Source organism: Macaca thibetana, chromosome 5 (genome assembly GCF_024542745.1).
Source record: "Macaca thibetana thibetana isolate TM-01 chromosome 5, ASM2454274v1, whole genome shotgun sequence".
Taxonomy (NCBI): domain Eukaryota; kingdom Metazoa; phylum Chordata; class Mammalia; order Primates; family Cercopithecidae; genus Macaca; species Macaca thibetana.
Window position 1 is genome coordinate 114,131,550 of NC_065582.1, and position 16,373 is coordinate 114,147,922.

The 16,373-nt window shown below is 36.3% G+C and overlaps 2 protein-coding genes across 51 annotated transcripts in view; one reads left to right on the forward strand and one right to left on the reverse strand.

Annotated features, from left to right (window-relative positions):
- Positions 1–16,373, forward strand: part of ADGRL3 (adhesion G protein-coupled receptor L3) — an 873,550-nt gene that overhangs the window by 560,159 nt on the left and 297,018 nt on the right. The gene's annotated exons all lie outside the window — the stretch shown is intronic.
- LOC126954299 (40S ribosomal protein S12-like) lies at positions 7,376–7,796 on the reverse strand. The gene has a single exon (XM_050789857.1). The coding sequence runs from the start codon at positions 7,794–7,796 to the stop codon at positions 7,398–7,400; it is 399 nt and encodes a 132-aa protein (XP_050645814.1). The 3' UTR covers positions 7,376–7,397.

Consider the following 16,373-nt stretch of genomic DNA (forward strand, 5'->3'; position numbering starts at 1 on the left):
CTCTCTTTACAAGATGAGAGAACATATTATTTAAGATTTTCCAGGGGTGCTCTGGGAAATCACAAAGTTAGTTTTGAGGTCAAAACGACTATTTAAATTTGATATTGAGTTGCTTGTCAAAAATGTGAAAAGTTTTGAACATTTCATTAAGTAGGCTCACTACTATGAAATAATATTTATTTATTTAACTAGTGAGACAATAAAATATTTCAAAGGCAAATACCATAAGTTATATAGCTGTGAAAAAATTTTAGCTCTTCTAATATTGAGAAAACTTGGTTTTCCTAAGCAAAGATCTGATAAATACAACATGAAGCAGAGGAAATTATTTTGCTAAGATACAAAATCTTTGTTTCCTAAGTAGATTACTTAAAAGATAAGGAGAAATCTCTTATTTTTTAATAAGACCAGACCAATAATCCAAGAAAACTGTCATTCTGGTTTTGCATTAGTATGCTTTTAAAGTTGTCTCATTTTTTTAACTTAGAAATAAAGTCATTCTCTCTTAGCGGCTGACTACACATAAAATTATTTTTCCACGAACCCTCTACGTGTTTTTAAAAATCCATGGAGTTTTGGTCCTACTCTTTTCCTTTTTCTCATTCTGGAACAACCAGTCATTCTACCTTAGGACAAAATTACTCTTTTTTCCCCCTTAAAAAAATATATCCTTCATACCACATTTCTCTTTTTAAATCAAAAACACATCCTACTTTTCTTGCACACTTTGCATAGTTTTTTTTTCTTTACTCTCTTTATTCATAGTAGTTTCATTTATGTAAATTCAGTATAACTTTTAATCATGAGTAACATTTCCTCTTTTTTTTTTTTTTGAGACAGAATCTCCCTCTGTCACCCAGGCTGGAGTGCAGTTGTGTGATCTCAGCTCACTGCAAACTCCACTTTCCAGGCTCGTGATTCTCCTGCCTCAGCTTCCCGAGTAGCTGGGAAATACAGGCATGTGCCACCACACCCTGCTAATTTTTTTTTTATTTTTATTTCACCGTGTTAGCCAGGATGGTCTCCATCTCCTGACCTCGTGATCCGCCTGCCTTGGCCCCACAAAGTGATCAACATTTCTTTTACAGAGAAAACTAGGAAGTAGACAATTGTGAATTTCCTGTCATATGCCAGTGTTCTGTAACTGACTGGCACATTTGCAAATACACTATTTTGTGTTTTTATAGGTATATACTGTTTCCTCATGGTATAGTTTCTCATGTGTATTAACATACCCACATATATTTCGTTTCTTTATAACATATAAAAACAAGATGCCAAAAATACATAGATTTAACTTATGTTCAGTAATGAATGTTTCAGCATTTTATCCTATTTGGAAATTTTGAACACACGCACACTCTACATATATATATACACACACATATATATACATATGTGGACTATGTGTATATATAGTGTATATATACACACTATATATATATACATACATACATATGTATAATTTAACATAATTCTAAGGTTTCAAGTTACCATAAACATTTTTGAAACTGTTTTTAGGCAGACATATTATAATACCAAACAAAGCTAACCAACGTTTTAACTTATTTCCCTCTTAACTATTTTTAACCTTATTTGGCTACTAAATCCAGTAGAATAAAAATGTATGCTCATATTATACATAATGCTGATAACTTAGAATACATAGCTATTTTTATGAAACCAACCATGTTAAACTAATCTTTTATATCAACAATTTATCCAAGTCATGTGAACATGAAAGCATTTAGGTTAGTTTCTGTATTTCCTGGGGTTTTAGGAATATTTATTTTATGTAAGTGTTCATTTATCTCTAAGCCAATTTGAATAAACCATTATAGAATTTTATAAATTAATTTGGTAACACTATTCAGAGGTAGAAAACTGTCATGTATACAGTACATATACATATACAAGTAAACCTAAGTATACATAGCCATACAGACAGCTTCAAACAGAGATCTTAGAGTTTTGTTTTAAAATTTTAGTCATGATTCAGTAAACGTATTAGTAAAAACTCACGGGTTTATCTCCACTTTACATTTGTATCCAAATTGTATTTCTGGCAAATGGGACAAGTTAGGGTTACCTGTTGACTCGTATTTATGGAGGAGGCTTTTAAGATTTTTGTTTATTGTTATTAAGTAATTTTCTGGAAGTGGTGGACACTGGAGCATTTTGTTTTCAAAAAGCCTGTTTTTGTTGTTGTTGTTGTTGTTTAGAAGCAAGAGTTATCTCCCAGGAAGTTTGCATAGCAAATAGATTGCCCTCAGGTCCTAGAGAGGACAGGGTCAAATATGTATATCTGAAAGGCACAAAGAAAGGATGTAAGGTTTCTCTGAGAGCATTTTGGGGCATATCAATGATCACAGATTTAGGGTATTTTTTTCTAAGTGCAGGACAATTCTATTTCCAATGTTTTGACTTTTTAAAGTATCTGCAAGCATCTTGATATGAACAGGAGAGATTTGGGGATTGTTAAGAAGGATGGATGGGCTTTGAATTGCTCCTAGTGCTGCGTTTCTGTTTTTAATGGACTCAATTTGTAAGACAAGGGTAGTTGTTTTAAACTCTTCAGAAAACTGTGTTGCAGCCTGAATAATAAAGAGGCTGACCTTCCTATCAAATTACATTATATTGAATTTGCTACTTCATATCAGAGAACATATTTCTAACTAAGATGAAAATAAAAATCCCTATGTTCTAGATTGAGTTGCATGCCTTTAGAATGTTTTAATAAATTATTACACAAAGCCTTCCTAATGTTCTTTCTCTCTAAGTGATGCAGGAGCTTTTCCTCCTTAGCTCAACCAGATTTGGGTTCTTTTCTCACAACCAAGAATTAGGCACAAGGTCATCAAAGAGTGAGTGGAGCAGAATTTATTAAGCAAAAGGAAAGCTCTCAGCAAAAAACAAAAAAGGGTCCTGAAAGCAGGTTTCCAGTTGCTTCCTTCACAGTTGAATATGAGGGCTTAAGGTGTGAATTCTACCCCATCCTTCCAGTGCACATGTGGGTCCTTAGGCTGAGTTCCTCCATATTGATTTATTTCTGTTACCGCACATATGTTAAGGAATGGAATTGTCCACTATGGGCATGTTTAGGCAAGACCCCTGTGCAAGTTCCTTTATCTGCAAAAAACATCTGGTATAAATTCTTCTGGGGTGGATTGAAGTTCTCCAGGGACCCTTCCCTTACTGTCTGCCTAAAGCAAGCTGGATAACTCCTTTCATAAGTGCATAATTCCATATTAGAAGAGAAGGCCTTAAAAATAGTTCCTCTCAGGCTCTGAAGATCAACCTCCAATTAAGCCCATTTCTGACCGTAGAGTATTTTGGCCAAAAAAAAAAAAAAACCTTTGAAATATGATTGTCAGGTTTTGAATGGGACAAACAGTAAATTTTCCGGCACAATTGAATCCCCTTTTTTCCCCTAACTGTAAAGACCCAGAAGAGATGAACCCTTTTCCTTTAATTAATTATTTTTTCAGAGAGCAAGATCTCATTGTGTTGCCTAAACTGGTCTCAAACTCCTGGGCTCAAACAATCCTCCTGCCTCAGCCTCCCAAAGTGCAGGGATTACAGGCATGAGCCAACTGCAACTGCCCCCTGCCACCCTGCCTTTTTTTTAAACCAAAGGGGTATCTATTCCATGTGACTCAAAATCAAAATCAGTAAGCCCTTTTATAGCCTAATCACAGACACAAGAGGCATCCCCAGAGAAGAAGACACCCTCATGATCCAGAGCCATTACCAAAAACAGACAGAAGAATGACAAATGCAGACAAAACCTCCTACGAGCTAGTAATGCCAGCAGGATACCAGCTGCAAATGGGGTGCAGCCCACATTTCTGTTCAGCCATCCTCATATCTCAGGGCCCCTATCTAACAGTTGGCCACCTGCAGATGCAGGCCTGACAATCTGTGTGCCCTGACAGGTGTAAAGTCAAGCCAAGCTCTCAAGATACAAAGTGAGACAAATAGGAATGCCATGGCTGTCCCTGGGAGGAAAAAGATCAATAATCAATGAGTACTTCGAACCAAATTTGTAAGAGTTACAATTCAAAGGAATACTTCTTACAAATTTCTCCTGCTAATCTGAATTTGGAAAGGACTGGATGGGAAAAAAATCTTACCTTCCTCTCTCAACCGGCCTCTGCAGATAGAGATCTAGGAAACTGACTCAGTAAGAATTCTTTGCTGGCTTAGTCAGTGACAGCCCCAGAGTCGTTGAGTGCCCTAGCCAATGCAATGCCATCCTCATCACCAGAAACTGCAGTGAAGGAAAGCAATATTTTCATTCTACCTGTCTACATTCTTGGCTGGGACTCTGTAACCAAAGACATTAACAATAGAAAAATATACACATTTATTTAATTTAAGTTTTACATGACATGAGAGCCTTCCTAAGGAAATGAAGACCCCCCCCAAAAAAAGGTTAAACCTGAGTATTTTTATGTGAGATTTGATGAAGTGTGCAAAGTTATGAACAAGTGTGATAGGGCAAAGTATGGGTTAAGCGAAGTAAACTGGGGGAAATTTAACAAAGCCTATTCATTCTGATTCCTCTTGCCCTTCCATCTTTGGAGATAAAAATGCCACTGGGTATATGGAGGGCAGCTCTCATTTGAGATTCTTATGAAATGCTTCAGGAGAAAATCAGAGATACCTTCCTGCACTTGCTATTTGTCTATTTCTTAAAATATTCAATGTGTCAGAGCTCTGTATTATGGGGTAGTACGTTCTGAACCTCCTCACCTACTAAAACCCATGTTTTACTACCTTATAATTACCATGTTTTAAAATACCATGTTTAAAATACCGTGTTTAAAAAATATCATGTTTTACATACCTTGTATATTGGAAATCTACTTCTAAGTTTTCCTCCTAGAGAAACTCTCATACTTGTGTGCAAAGACATGCATAAGGTGTTCATTACAGTGATGCTTAAAATAGCATAAAAGTCAATCATACTGAACTGTTCTTCAGTAAAAGAGAACAGGGTGGAATAGGGAAGAAAGAAAAAGCACAGTTTGCTTGCATTTGTCCAGGTGGATAATGCCGAGCTGGAGCAGAAGATTTGAATCTGACAATCATCTGCACTGGCACCAAAGGTTTTTTAAGCCCTGGACAACATGAAACGTGGAGAAAAGCATTATGTGATCAGTTACCCCTTAGTAATATACTAAATCAAGTATTGGTATATATGAAATAATGAATAAGAATTGATCTTATACTGGAGTTTTCTTTTTCCTAGTACCATTGTCTCATTCGGTCTCAAGCTGCAATAATATTGCAAAACAATCCAGATTATAACCTCCTAAAGCACCGGCAACCTTTTATTCTTATAACTCTTTCCATCAAATTATTACATCATTAGTAAAAGAAGCCCTCACTTTTCCAAAAAGTAAAATTTTATTCTGAAAATTTAATTGAGTGTGGCCTATAAGAATAACTGCCATGTGTTTCAGGTACTGTGCTTATTAAACAATTCTTGATAATGTAATTTCTTAAAAAATTATTTTTATACCACTGCAGGCAAGGAGAAAAACCCCTTTCCATTCTGACTTAGGTTCATTGGTGGGGCCCAGCAAATTAGACTGACAAAAGACAGATTAACAAGAGAAAAACAGTTTAGTAAGGAGTGCTTCATGGACACACATGGGAGAATTCTGATGAGTAACTCAACGGGGCGATTGAAATTTAGGGTTATATAGCATCTAAACAAAAAACAACAGATTTTGTAGAGAAGTGGCAAAACAAAGGAAAAGAACTTTGAGCTTGTAAGGGCAGCAAATTGTGGGAAGGTAGATATATGGGGGAAACTAATGGAACATGAGAGCTACAGTAGTTCCCCCTTATCTGCAGTTTTGCTATCCGCAGTTTCAGTTACCTGTGGTCAACTGAGGTCTGCAAACAGGTGAGTAAACAACATCAGATCAAAAATATTCAGGAAATGGGCCGGGCATGGTGGTTTATGCTTGTAATCCCAGCACTTTGGGAGGCTGAGGCAGGTGAATCACCTAAGGTCAGGAATTCAAGACCAGCCTGCCCAACACAGTGAAACCCTGTCTCTACTAAAAATATGAAAGAATTAGCAGGGCATGGTGGTGGGCACCTATAATCCCAGCTACTTAGGAGGCTGAGGAAGGAGAATCGTTTGAACCTGGGAGGCGGAGGTTGCAGTGAGCCAAGATCGCGCCATTGCACTCCAGCCTGGGCAAAAAGAGCAAAACTCTGTCTCAAAAAAAAAAAAAAAAAATCAGGAAATGGAAACATAAAGTAAATAAATAAATAATACGATTTTTCTAGAAAAAACAATACAGTATAACAACTGCCTAAATTATATTTACATTGTATTAAGGATTATAAGTAATGCAGAAATGATTTAAACTGTTTTGGAGGATGTGTGTAGGTTATATGCAAATACTATGCCATTTTATATCAGGAACTTAAGCATCCACAGAAAAATCCCCGGGAAGATTTGGAACCAATACCACGTGACTACAGAAAGATGACTGTACGGTACAATATATTTTGAGAGAAAGAAAGAGATACTGTATTCACATAATTTGTATTGCAGTATCTTATTATAATTGTTCTATTTTATTATAAATTACTGTTGTTAATCTCTTACTGTGCCTAATTTATAAATTAAACTTTGTTGTAGGTGTGTATGTATAGGGAAAAACCTGGTGGTATATGTACTATTTGCTGCTATGGGTTGTTTCAGGCATCCACTAGGGGGCCTTGGGACATATTTCCCATGGGTAAGAGGAGACTACTGTAGTTAGTAACATTTATTATGTGGATTCTTCTGGTGCCATCTCCAGGCTGATAAATGTTTAAAGTTGTCTCTGGTGATTAACTTCTATTTTTCCTAATAGAGAGGAGAGAGGGATACCTTTGTAAATTTATAGTCTGCTTAGAGCTTGCCTTGTATCTGCTTCCAATTGTCTTCAGTTCAAAATCATCAATATGCCAAGTGGCATATTTTGGGGCAGCATATTTTGCTACTTTTCATAACCTTCACTGAATTTTCCCCCAAGTATGAATATATTGACTTGCCAGATGGTCTGGATTCCTATGACAGCATTTTTTTTATTTTTATTTTTATTTATTTATTTTTAACTAAAAGCTTTCAGGAACATGGCAAAGTAGTTCAGTGGATGAACAAGACTATTGATTTAGCTGATCATGTTCTAGAGTTAAGAATTTGAAATACCATGACACAAATTCAAGTTCCTTGTTTTACAATCACGGAAAAGCTCAAATTTTCTCCCTTCCCCTCCCCTCCCCTCCCCTCCCCTCCCCTCCCCTCCCCTCCCCTCCCCTCCCCTCCCCTCCCCTCCCCTTCCCTTCCCTTCCCTTTTGTGCATGTGAGCCAGAGATTTATTTCTTCATTTCTTGCATTTGAAGTACTCTTCGATGACATCCTTGGCCTGAGACTCCTTGCCATAGTCCTTAACTACTACACAACTGCAGCCAACCACTTTCTGGGGTTTCCCCTCTCTGCCAATTGTACAGAGGCCTACCCTTTCCTCTAGTTTCTTGTTGTCATCAACATTAATTAGGTTAATTTGGTGTTCAGCACAAAGGGCCTCCACCAACTTGACATACATAGGCTCATCACAGTTGGATGCAAGCACACAAAGGTGGGTTTGGTGCTTGTCTAATCCTTTGGCAGCTTCGCGAATTCCACATGCTAGGTCATGGTGGATGAGGGCGGTCTTCAGCACCTCTGGTAAAGCAGTATTAATGACCATTACACCTCCAGCAGCAACGCCTTCCTCGGCCATGGCGGTGGGTTACGGGTGAAGCCGAATCTTGAATGCACCCAAGCCTCTGCCTCGGCACGACTCAGTGGTGGCGGGCAAAAACGCCTCACGCGCCGAAAAGCTAAAATTTTCTAAACCTAACAGTGAGCAAGAAGACTATTACATGTGAATGAAGGTAGGGGTTTTGAGTTCTTTTATTTTATTATTATTGCTTTTTTTTTTACTACTAAAACGAGATAACCAGAAAAGATTTATGAAAGTTTTAAACTGCAGGACAGAATTCACATAAGAAATTGAGTTTCTGAAATAATCACCTAGTTGAATTAAATTATATGTTGGGGTCAGGGTCTGAAATCAACTATTAAATTTTAGTATAATCAAAATTATTTTTGAAACTTCTTCATTAGATCATAAAATATACTGAATTTTAAAAAATATATTCCTATGTGGTGTACAGATATTATTACATATTATTGTACAAAGTGTGTAGTACATAATGAAAAGTATCTTTACAAAGTATCATTTTATAGTATTGTAATAACATAAAAGAACTACTTAAATTTATGTAAATTAAATGTATCTGTGATGCAATCCTCTGTATTAAGAAAAAAAAATTCAGTTGCTATTTCTGTGTTGATAAATCTTTTCCATGAGAACTTTTTCCCAAAACAATGCATCAACAAGAGTCTTCTTGAATATATTGATTTATACTTTTCCATTAAAATTGTATGCAATTATTAGATCACTTACTACGTGTGTCAACAGTGCGACTATTAAACATATATAATGATCTGAGAAATGTTCATTATGCATTGCTATTGCTTTTGAAAGCAGGTTAAAATGATTTGGAATTTAGATCTTTATTAATTTCCCTGCTTTTGTTTATGTTTGAAAATTTCTGGCCGGGCGCGGTGGTTCACGCCTGTAATCCCGCACTTTGGGAGGCTGAGGTGGCGGATCACGAGGTCAGGAGATTGAGACCATCCTGGCTAACACGGTGAAACCCCGTCTCTACTAAAAATACAATAAATTAGCCGGGTGTGGTTGTGGGCGCCTATAGTCCCAGTTACTCGGGAGGCTGAAGCAGGAGAATGGCGTGAACCCAGGAGGCAGAGCTTGCAGTGAGCCAACATCACGTCACTGCACTCCAGCCTGGGCCACAGAGCACGAGACTCAGTCTCAAAAAAAAAAAAAAGAAAAAAAAAGAAAAGAAAAAAAATTTCTCTTAAAAAAATTTTTTTTTTAATTACTCACTATATGCCTTTTTATTTTATGTAGTACATGTTTTTACTACATGTGATCCAAAGTTTTAATGGTACTTAATAAAAGTACCATTAAAATCTGAGTGTTTCAGATTTGAGCTCTTCTGCATTTTACCAAAATTTTTAGTGAATATATTCAGTCTTTGAAATTTTGAAATAAATTTCTGAAGATTAATTTAATAATTCACATGAACACAGGACTGATAGTTCACCTAGAATTCCATGAAGGAATGTAAAAAGTGCTAATTGTGTTCAGGAGAGTTATCCAGCTAGCTAATTGGCACCTGCTCGTCGTTAGTACACACAAATTCCCAGGAAAGTGCCAAAGTATTACTGTGAAAATAAAACTGCAAGAGAAAAGCCTTACTCTATTTCTAATATTTGTTTATTTATTTATTTATTTATTTATTTGCTAAGGAAGGAAAAAAAAAAAGTAGTTCTTAAAAGTTTTGAGTATTGCTAGGGGATTTGCTTCTGTCTATTTATTAAATAGCCCTGAAAAAGTATATAACACATTGAATCTACTCTCCTAGGGAAACATAGAATAACAGAGTGGGTTGGTCTTTCACTCCAGAGACTTAAGAAATAGTTCTAGTGTCATGTCAGATTGAGCATCTCTAACATGAAAATTAGAAATCTGAAATGCTCCAAAATCTAAAACTTTTGGAGTGTCAACATCCTCCCACAAAAGGAAAATTCCACACCTGACCTCATGTTATAGATTGCAGTCAAAATACTGTCAAAACTTTATTTCATGCACAAAATTGTTAAGAACATTGTATAAAATTACCTTCAGTCTGTATGTATAAGGTGTTGATGAAACATAAATGAATTCCATGCTTAGACTTGGGTCCCATTCCCAAGATATCTCAAATATGTATTTGCAACTATTCCAAACTCTGGAAAAATCTGAAATCCAAAATGCTTCTGGTCCCACACATTTCAGAGAAGGAATACTCAACCTTTATTTGATTAAGCGGTACTCTCTTTTGACTTTCACATTTAAACAGTTCAAACAGACAGCTTTCACCAGTTGTTTGTAAGGACAAACGTTGAAAAACATGAAAAGAAAACCATGAAGTGTAAAAATGTCAACATTGAATTTGAATAAAAGAAGAGTCAACCATTCTAATCAGAGGTGAAACTTTAAAATTTTTGCTTTCAGCTTTCACAGTAAAACAGGTAAAAATTGCCTATCTACAACATTCTTTTTTTTTTTTTTAATTTATACAACTATGGCTATTTTATGTTGTACTTACATTCCCTTGGAAGGAGTAGGTACGTATATTCATCAAACCTTGTTATTATAAATATTAACCATTAGTATTGACTATTAGCCTAATATTGAGTGAATGCTTTTGATGAGAGAAGCACTACTGACGGTCATTATCATAGTGTAATAATATTAAAAATCATTTGTAAGCTGGGCACGGTGACTCACGCCTGTAATCCCAGCACTTTGGGAGGCCAAGGCAGGTGGATCATCTGAGTTTAGGAGTTCAAGACCAGCCTGGCCAACATGGCGAAACCGCATCTCTATAAAAATACAAAAATGAACCGGGCACGATGGTAGGCATCTGTAATCCCAGCTGCTTGGGAGGCTGAGTTAGGAGAACCGCTTGAACCCAGGAGACGGAGGTTGCAGTGAGCCAAGATCATGCCATTGCACTCACGCCTGGGTGACAGCGGGAGACTCTGTCTCAAAAAAAAAAAAAAAAATCATTTGTAGAGGAAATATTACAGTGTATTACTACAATGTTATGTAATTTTGTTTTAGTGATCAGTGAGTTTAAATTCTTTGATGAATTAGAGGTGTACTATCCATATTCATTTGTATAATCAAACTTATGTGCATATAGATTACACTTAACTGAATTTTTTTTAAGGACTGTTACAAAGAAAAGTTGTCAGGTCCTACCTTAGACTGAATCTGAAATCCTGGGGGGTGGAGACCAGTAATCTACTTGTAACAAGCTGCTTAAATTTGAGAATTATCGCCTGTAATCCCAGCACTTTGGGAGGCTACTAAGTGAGTGGAACACCTGACCTGAGGTCAGGAGTTTGAGAACTCTGGCCAACATGGTGAAATCCCCTTCTCTATTAAAAATACAAAAATTAGGTGGGCATGGTGGCAGGCACCTGTAATCCCAGCTACTCGGGAGGCTGAGGCACGAGAATTGCTTGAACCCAGAGGTGGAGGTTACAGTGAGCCAAGATCGAGCACTGAGCTACCCAGCCCGAGTGTCGCGGTAAGACTCTGTCTCAAAAAAAAAAAAAAAAAAAAAAAAAAAAAAGGAGATAATTATCATGTATTCCATAACTACTACTAGGTTAGTATAAGCTACAAAATATAATAAAAATATGTTAAAATGTTTTTTGTGTTTTAAATTTCTGTGACTATTTTTGTTGATTGCCTTTATATAGATGTTTATGTAGATGTTTCTGAATCTCCTAATGACTAATTAGATGTTTCTGAATTTCCTATCTAATGCAAGGAGGCTCTATAAATCACCCAGAGATCATGTTAAAATGCTAATTTTCTGTCTCTCCCACATCTCATCAAATCAGAGCCCTAAGATGTGTTGATTCAATATTTGTAGTAAGGCCCTGGGTTACTATTTTTTTTTTATGGTGATTCTGGGTTTGGAAAAGAATCACTGTTCTCAACTTCCTAACATTGAATTGAATTTATATCTTAGCATGAATAGGTGTACTAATCTATTAAGAAGCTGTGGAGCGGCCGGGCACGGTCTCTCATGCCTGTAATCCCAGCACTTTGGGAGGCCGAGGCGGGCGGATCACGAGGTCAGGAGATACAGACTAACCTGGCTAACACAGTGAAACCCCGTCTCTACTGAAAATACAAAAAATTACCCGGGCGTGGTGGCGGGCGCCTGTAGTCCCAGCTACTGGGGAGGCTGAGGCAGGAGAATGGCGTAAACCCGGGAGGCGGAGCTTGCAGTGAGCCGAGATCGTGCCACTGCACTCCAGCCTGGGCGACAGAGCGAGACTCCGTCTCAAAAAAAAAAAAAAGAAGCTGTGGAGCGATGTATATGCTGCCTCCCTCTCTAGACTTAGGCTGCTCAGGCAGTGAAGCACATCACTTTGTTTTGTTAAATGACCCTATTTTGTGTCCTCACAGAATTACTGCCTGTCTGGTTGACAGAGAAGAGCAGCCATCTGATATAGGATGGGTATGTCCCTCACAGGTTTATCCTGGCCAAGCAGAATACTGTTTATCCTCACCTTGAATGGCTGGAATCAATTAACACAGTGAGAAGAGCAATGAGACTCGAGGCAGTCATGCAGTGTTTTGATCTGTTCATATGTTGGAGGGAGAAGAGGTGAAAAATGGACAAAAAGACAAATTAGACCTGTTAGTATAGGTTAAAGGAATTTAGAAAAGGAACCAGTAGGTTTCTATTCTCACCATGGGCAATACCTTGGATTTCCATATTTTAACTTAAGCAAAGGTTATGTTTCATACTCAGAAATAGGGAGCAGGTAGAGTTTCAATTTTTCATGTGTGTTTGTAATTTTCTCAGTGTACTAACTCATAGTCTATAACACATGATGGATTCCTTCTTCTGTCCATTCCCACTGATTTCCCTAAACATAGACAGATGAAGGGCTGTTTTGAAATGCTGTGAGACCAATCCCTCTTTCTGACTGTGTTAATTTATTCTGGCTCTGCAAGGCCAGCATGAATGGCACTCAGCTTTGCTAGCTGAGGTCTGAGTGAATGTAGGGAACCAGAGATCTTGCCCATCCTGAATCAGGCTGATGTGTTTGTTCCAGCCCCCTGTTGCTCTTACTTTTCTCTTAAAGACAGAAACATCTGTTGACTTTGGTCCAACTATGACTAAAAATTTAAAAGCATCTTTTCAAATCTGAATCTGTTGAATTAAATATTCTAATATGGTTAAAAGGGACTCCAATAACATATCTTTTTAATTTCTAAAATTATGCATGAAATTGTTGTCTCTGCCGGGGCCCGGTGGCTCACGCCTGTAATCCCAACGCTTTGGGAGGCTGAGGCAGGCGGATCACCTGAGGTCAGGAGTTCGACATCAGCCTGACCAACATGGAGAAACCCCATCTCTACTAAAAATACAAAATTAGCCGGGCACAGTGGTGCATGCCTGTAATCCCAGCTACTCGGGAGGCTGAGGCAGGAGAATTGCTTGAACCTGGGAGGCAGAGATTGCCTTGAGTCAAGATTGTGCCATTGCACTCCAGCCTGGGGAACAAGAGCAAAACTCTGCCAAAAAAAAAACAAAAAAGGAAAAGGAAAAAACAAAGTGTTGTCTCACTTAATGAAATAACTATTTTTAAGAGAAACATTTCTTTATATTTACCTCTCTCTTCACCTCTTTTCTGTATGCATCATTATAGTTTACTTCCAGAAATATTTGGCTTAGTGACTAAGGTGGGTAGTAGCTGGTTGTTGTGAAGATCTTTGTTGGGTTTTCATTAGTTCTTTTAATTTTATCCCGACTCTACCTCCAATTTAGAAATGAAAATACTGTTGATTTTTGTTACTGATATTGATTTATTTATTCATACTCTACCCTATTTCTATTAGGATGTGTGGCAATTCTGATATTATTCCTGTTTAAAATAATACGAAATACTAAAAGTGGTAAAATTAAAGTTTACACAAGCCTTGGGAAGTGTAAGCATTTCTAAACTATAAGAAAAAGTAAAGCTTAAAATATGAATCCGTTTCTTGTTTCACTAATAGCCATCATGATTACCTATATTTAGATTCTAAGTATACTGTCTCTGAGATAATTCAGAGGACTTTTAGGTGTCCTTAATTATTCTTAATGATAAGGTTATGTAATTTTACATATTTCACTCTTTTAACAAATACTTATCGAATACTTAAATTTGTGCCCAACTCTGTGCTTCAGACCTTAAATGAATTACAGTGACTGTGTAATGGAATTGATCCCTTTAAATTACAAAGCAATTGTTTACGATTAAAATGGGCTGACTGTATTACTTGAAATGGGAAGAGGAGGATGTAGTTACCATTTGGCAGAGTATTGATGAGTACTATAGACAGAGATGCAACATTGATTGCATCCTAAATATGTGAGCTCCCCGTTATTTTGATGTGCACAGCTTATTCTACATTCCTTTCTTTTTCCATTAATGAGAAGGAATAATATTCACTGATCCAGTCAGTAGCACTTGGCCATTATTTGCTGAGCTGTATAAACAATGAGCAGCTGCATCATTGTTTATATTACATGATTTTGTTTATTCATTTTAAAAATTTTATGACAGTACTGTAGCTTAGCAGCATTGCTTATGGTAATGAAGAAGTTAATTAGCAATATTGAACAAGACTTTAAGACATGAGTTTTAATAAGTAGTGCTAAAAATATTACAGTAGTCATCCACAGATAAACATAATAAACCTCAGATAAATGGGGAAAATGGTCAAATTATGAGGAAAAATATTTTAGAATGCTTTGGCTTTGTGGTTTCAAAAGAATAATACAGATAAATATACATTCACATACCAAGGACACTACTAATTTCACTGGTGTTTCTTTCCTCTTAACCTAAAACTACTAAATGGTAGAAAATGGAAGCTTACGTTAACAATAAATAAATAAATAAATAAGCAGTAATCTTTTAATATTAAATTCATGCTGATAGAGAAAGAAGACGCTGCCAGTAAAGCAGTCAGACAGCTTACGAAGGATACTGGAATTATCTGAGCTTTCTAGCCCAGAAATATTGACAGACATAGTCTGAATGTGTCAGTCAGCTTCATTTTAGAGCCAAAGTCTTAATTCAAGCACTGGGAAATCCATAATTGGAAAGAATCCCATAGTCACTGCTGATATTTTTCTCTAATTATAAGTGACTTTGTTGTATCATAAGCTTCCTTAAGAACTCTTGATTTTGATAAGAAACGTATTCCCAGGCTCCACTGACTAGACCTGGCATTATCAGAAATTAATTTCTATTGACTAAGCATTAGAATGTCATGCAGTAGTTGATATAGTGATACAAAAACACTATTATCAGAGTATTTAAATGTGGTATCAATTTTGCCTGAGGGTCAAACAGAGGTTAAACTTGCATTTCTTCATATCAGTGGCTTAAAGGACTCTGTGACTCATTTTGGGATTCCATTATGATTGTGACAGATGGTGTTACTTTACCTTATCCTTTTGTCATGCCACCATCAGCAGTGTCTCTATATCTGAGCCAAGTGCCTGGGTGATTTAGTATGTATTTAATTCCCATAGACCTTCAGAGATTATGAGGTTATTTTTAATGCAAAAGGGGTGTTTTCCCTCTATATATATATGGTATGTCCACAAGTGAGTGGGCTGTGCCAATAGTTATTAAAGCCAGTAGAAGTTAGATTAGTGATAGGAAATATCTTGAAAAGAGATAGTTCTAGGAAATTGTATATAAAGCCTCTCAATGAAGGTTCTTTGCTGAATGAGTTATGACCACATTCAAAATTATTTTATTTTATTTATTCAACATTTGATGAATATTTATGATATGTAAAATACTTTACTGAAAGCTGTGGGAGATAAAGTAAGAGCCTTGGTCCCATAGATGAGGAATTAATTATTTGGTTATAGAGACAACAAACTTGAAGAATCAAGTTATGCCAAATAACAAAATTTCTTATTTTTGTAAAATTTATCAAGTTAATAATAATAAATCTTAAAATAATATACATCTTATTAAAGTTATGCATGATGTGGATTTATTTTTATTTAAACAAGATATTTAGTAAAATCTCATATGACACTCTTAGAAAATGAAGAAATGTGGACTACATTAGATTAGGTTAAATTATATGAAATTGCCAATATCTAACAGTTTTGATGTAAGAAAATGCAACTTTTATGACTTGACCTAATATAATGTATCGTTCTCACAAGTAGCTTGAATTACCCAGAGAGAGTAAAGCAATATGTCTGTTCATCAGAGTTAGCCTAGAAAGTAGTCTTATGAGAATGTTGACAAGATTTGTCCTTGGCCCTCTCTTGTTCAATATTTTTCATCAAGAACTTTGATGAAGATACAGAAGATATGGCAATTTGCATTGCTAGATGACAGATTATTTAGAAGGAATACCCTAATAGACCAGATGATAAAATCAAGAATCAAATGGTTTTGAACAGCCTGTGTCAAGGTTCTAAAATTAAAAGATGAAATCTAACACAGATAAATGTTAAGTCCTATGCTTAGGTTTTTTTTTAATTTCCTTGTATATTATACAATTCAAAAATGTGAGACTCTGCTTGACATGTGAACAACAACAACAACAAAAACCCTTAATTCATTTTCG

Excerpts from the sequence above, each read along its gene's own strand:
- LOC126954299 (XM_050789857.1), bottom strand. The coding sequence starts at position 7,796 with ATGGCCGAGGAAGGCGTTGCTGCTGGAGGTGTAATGGTCATTAATACT.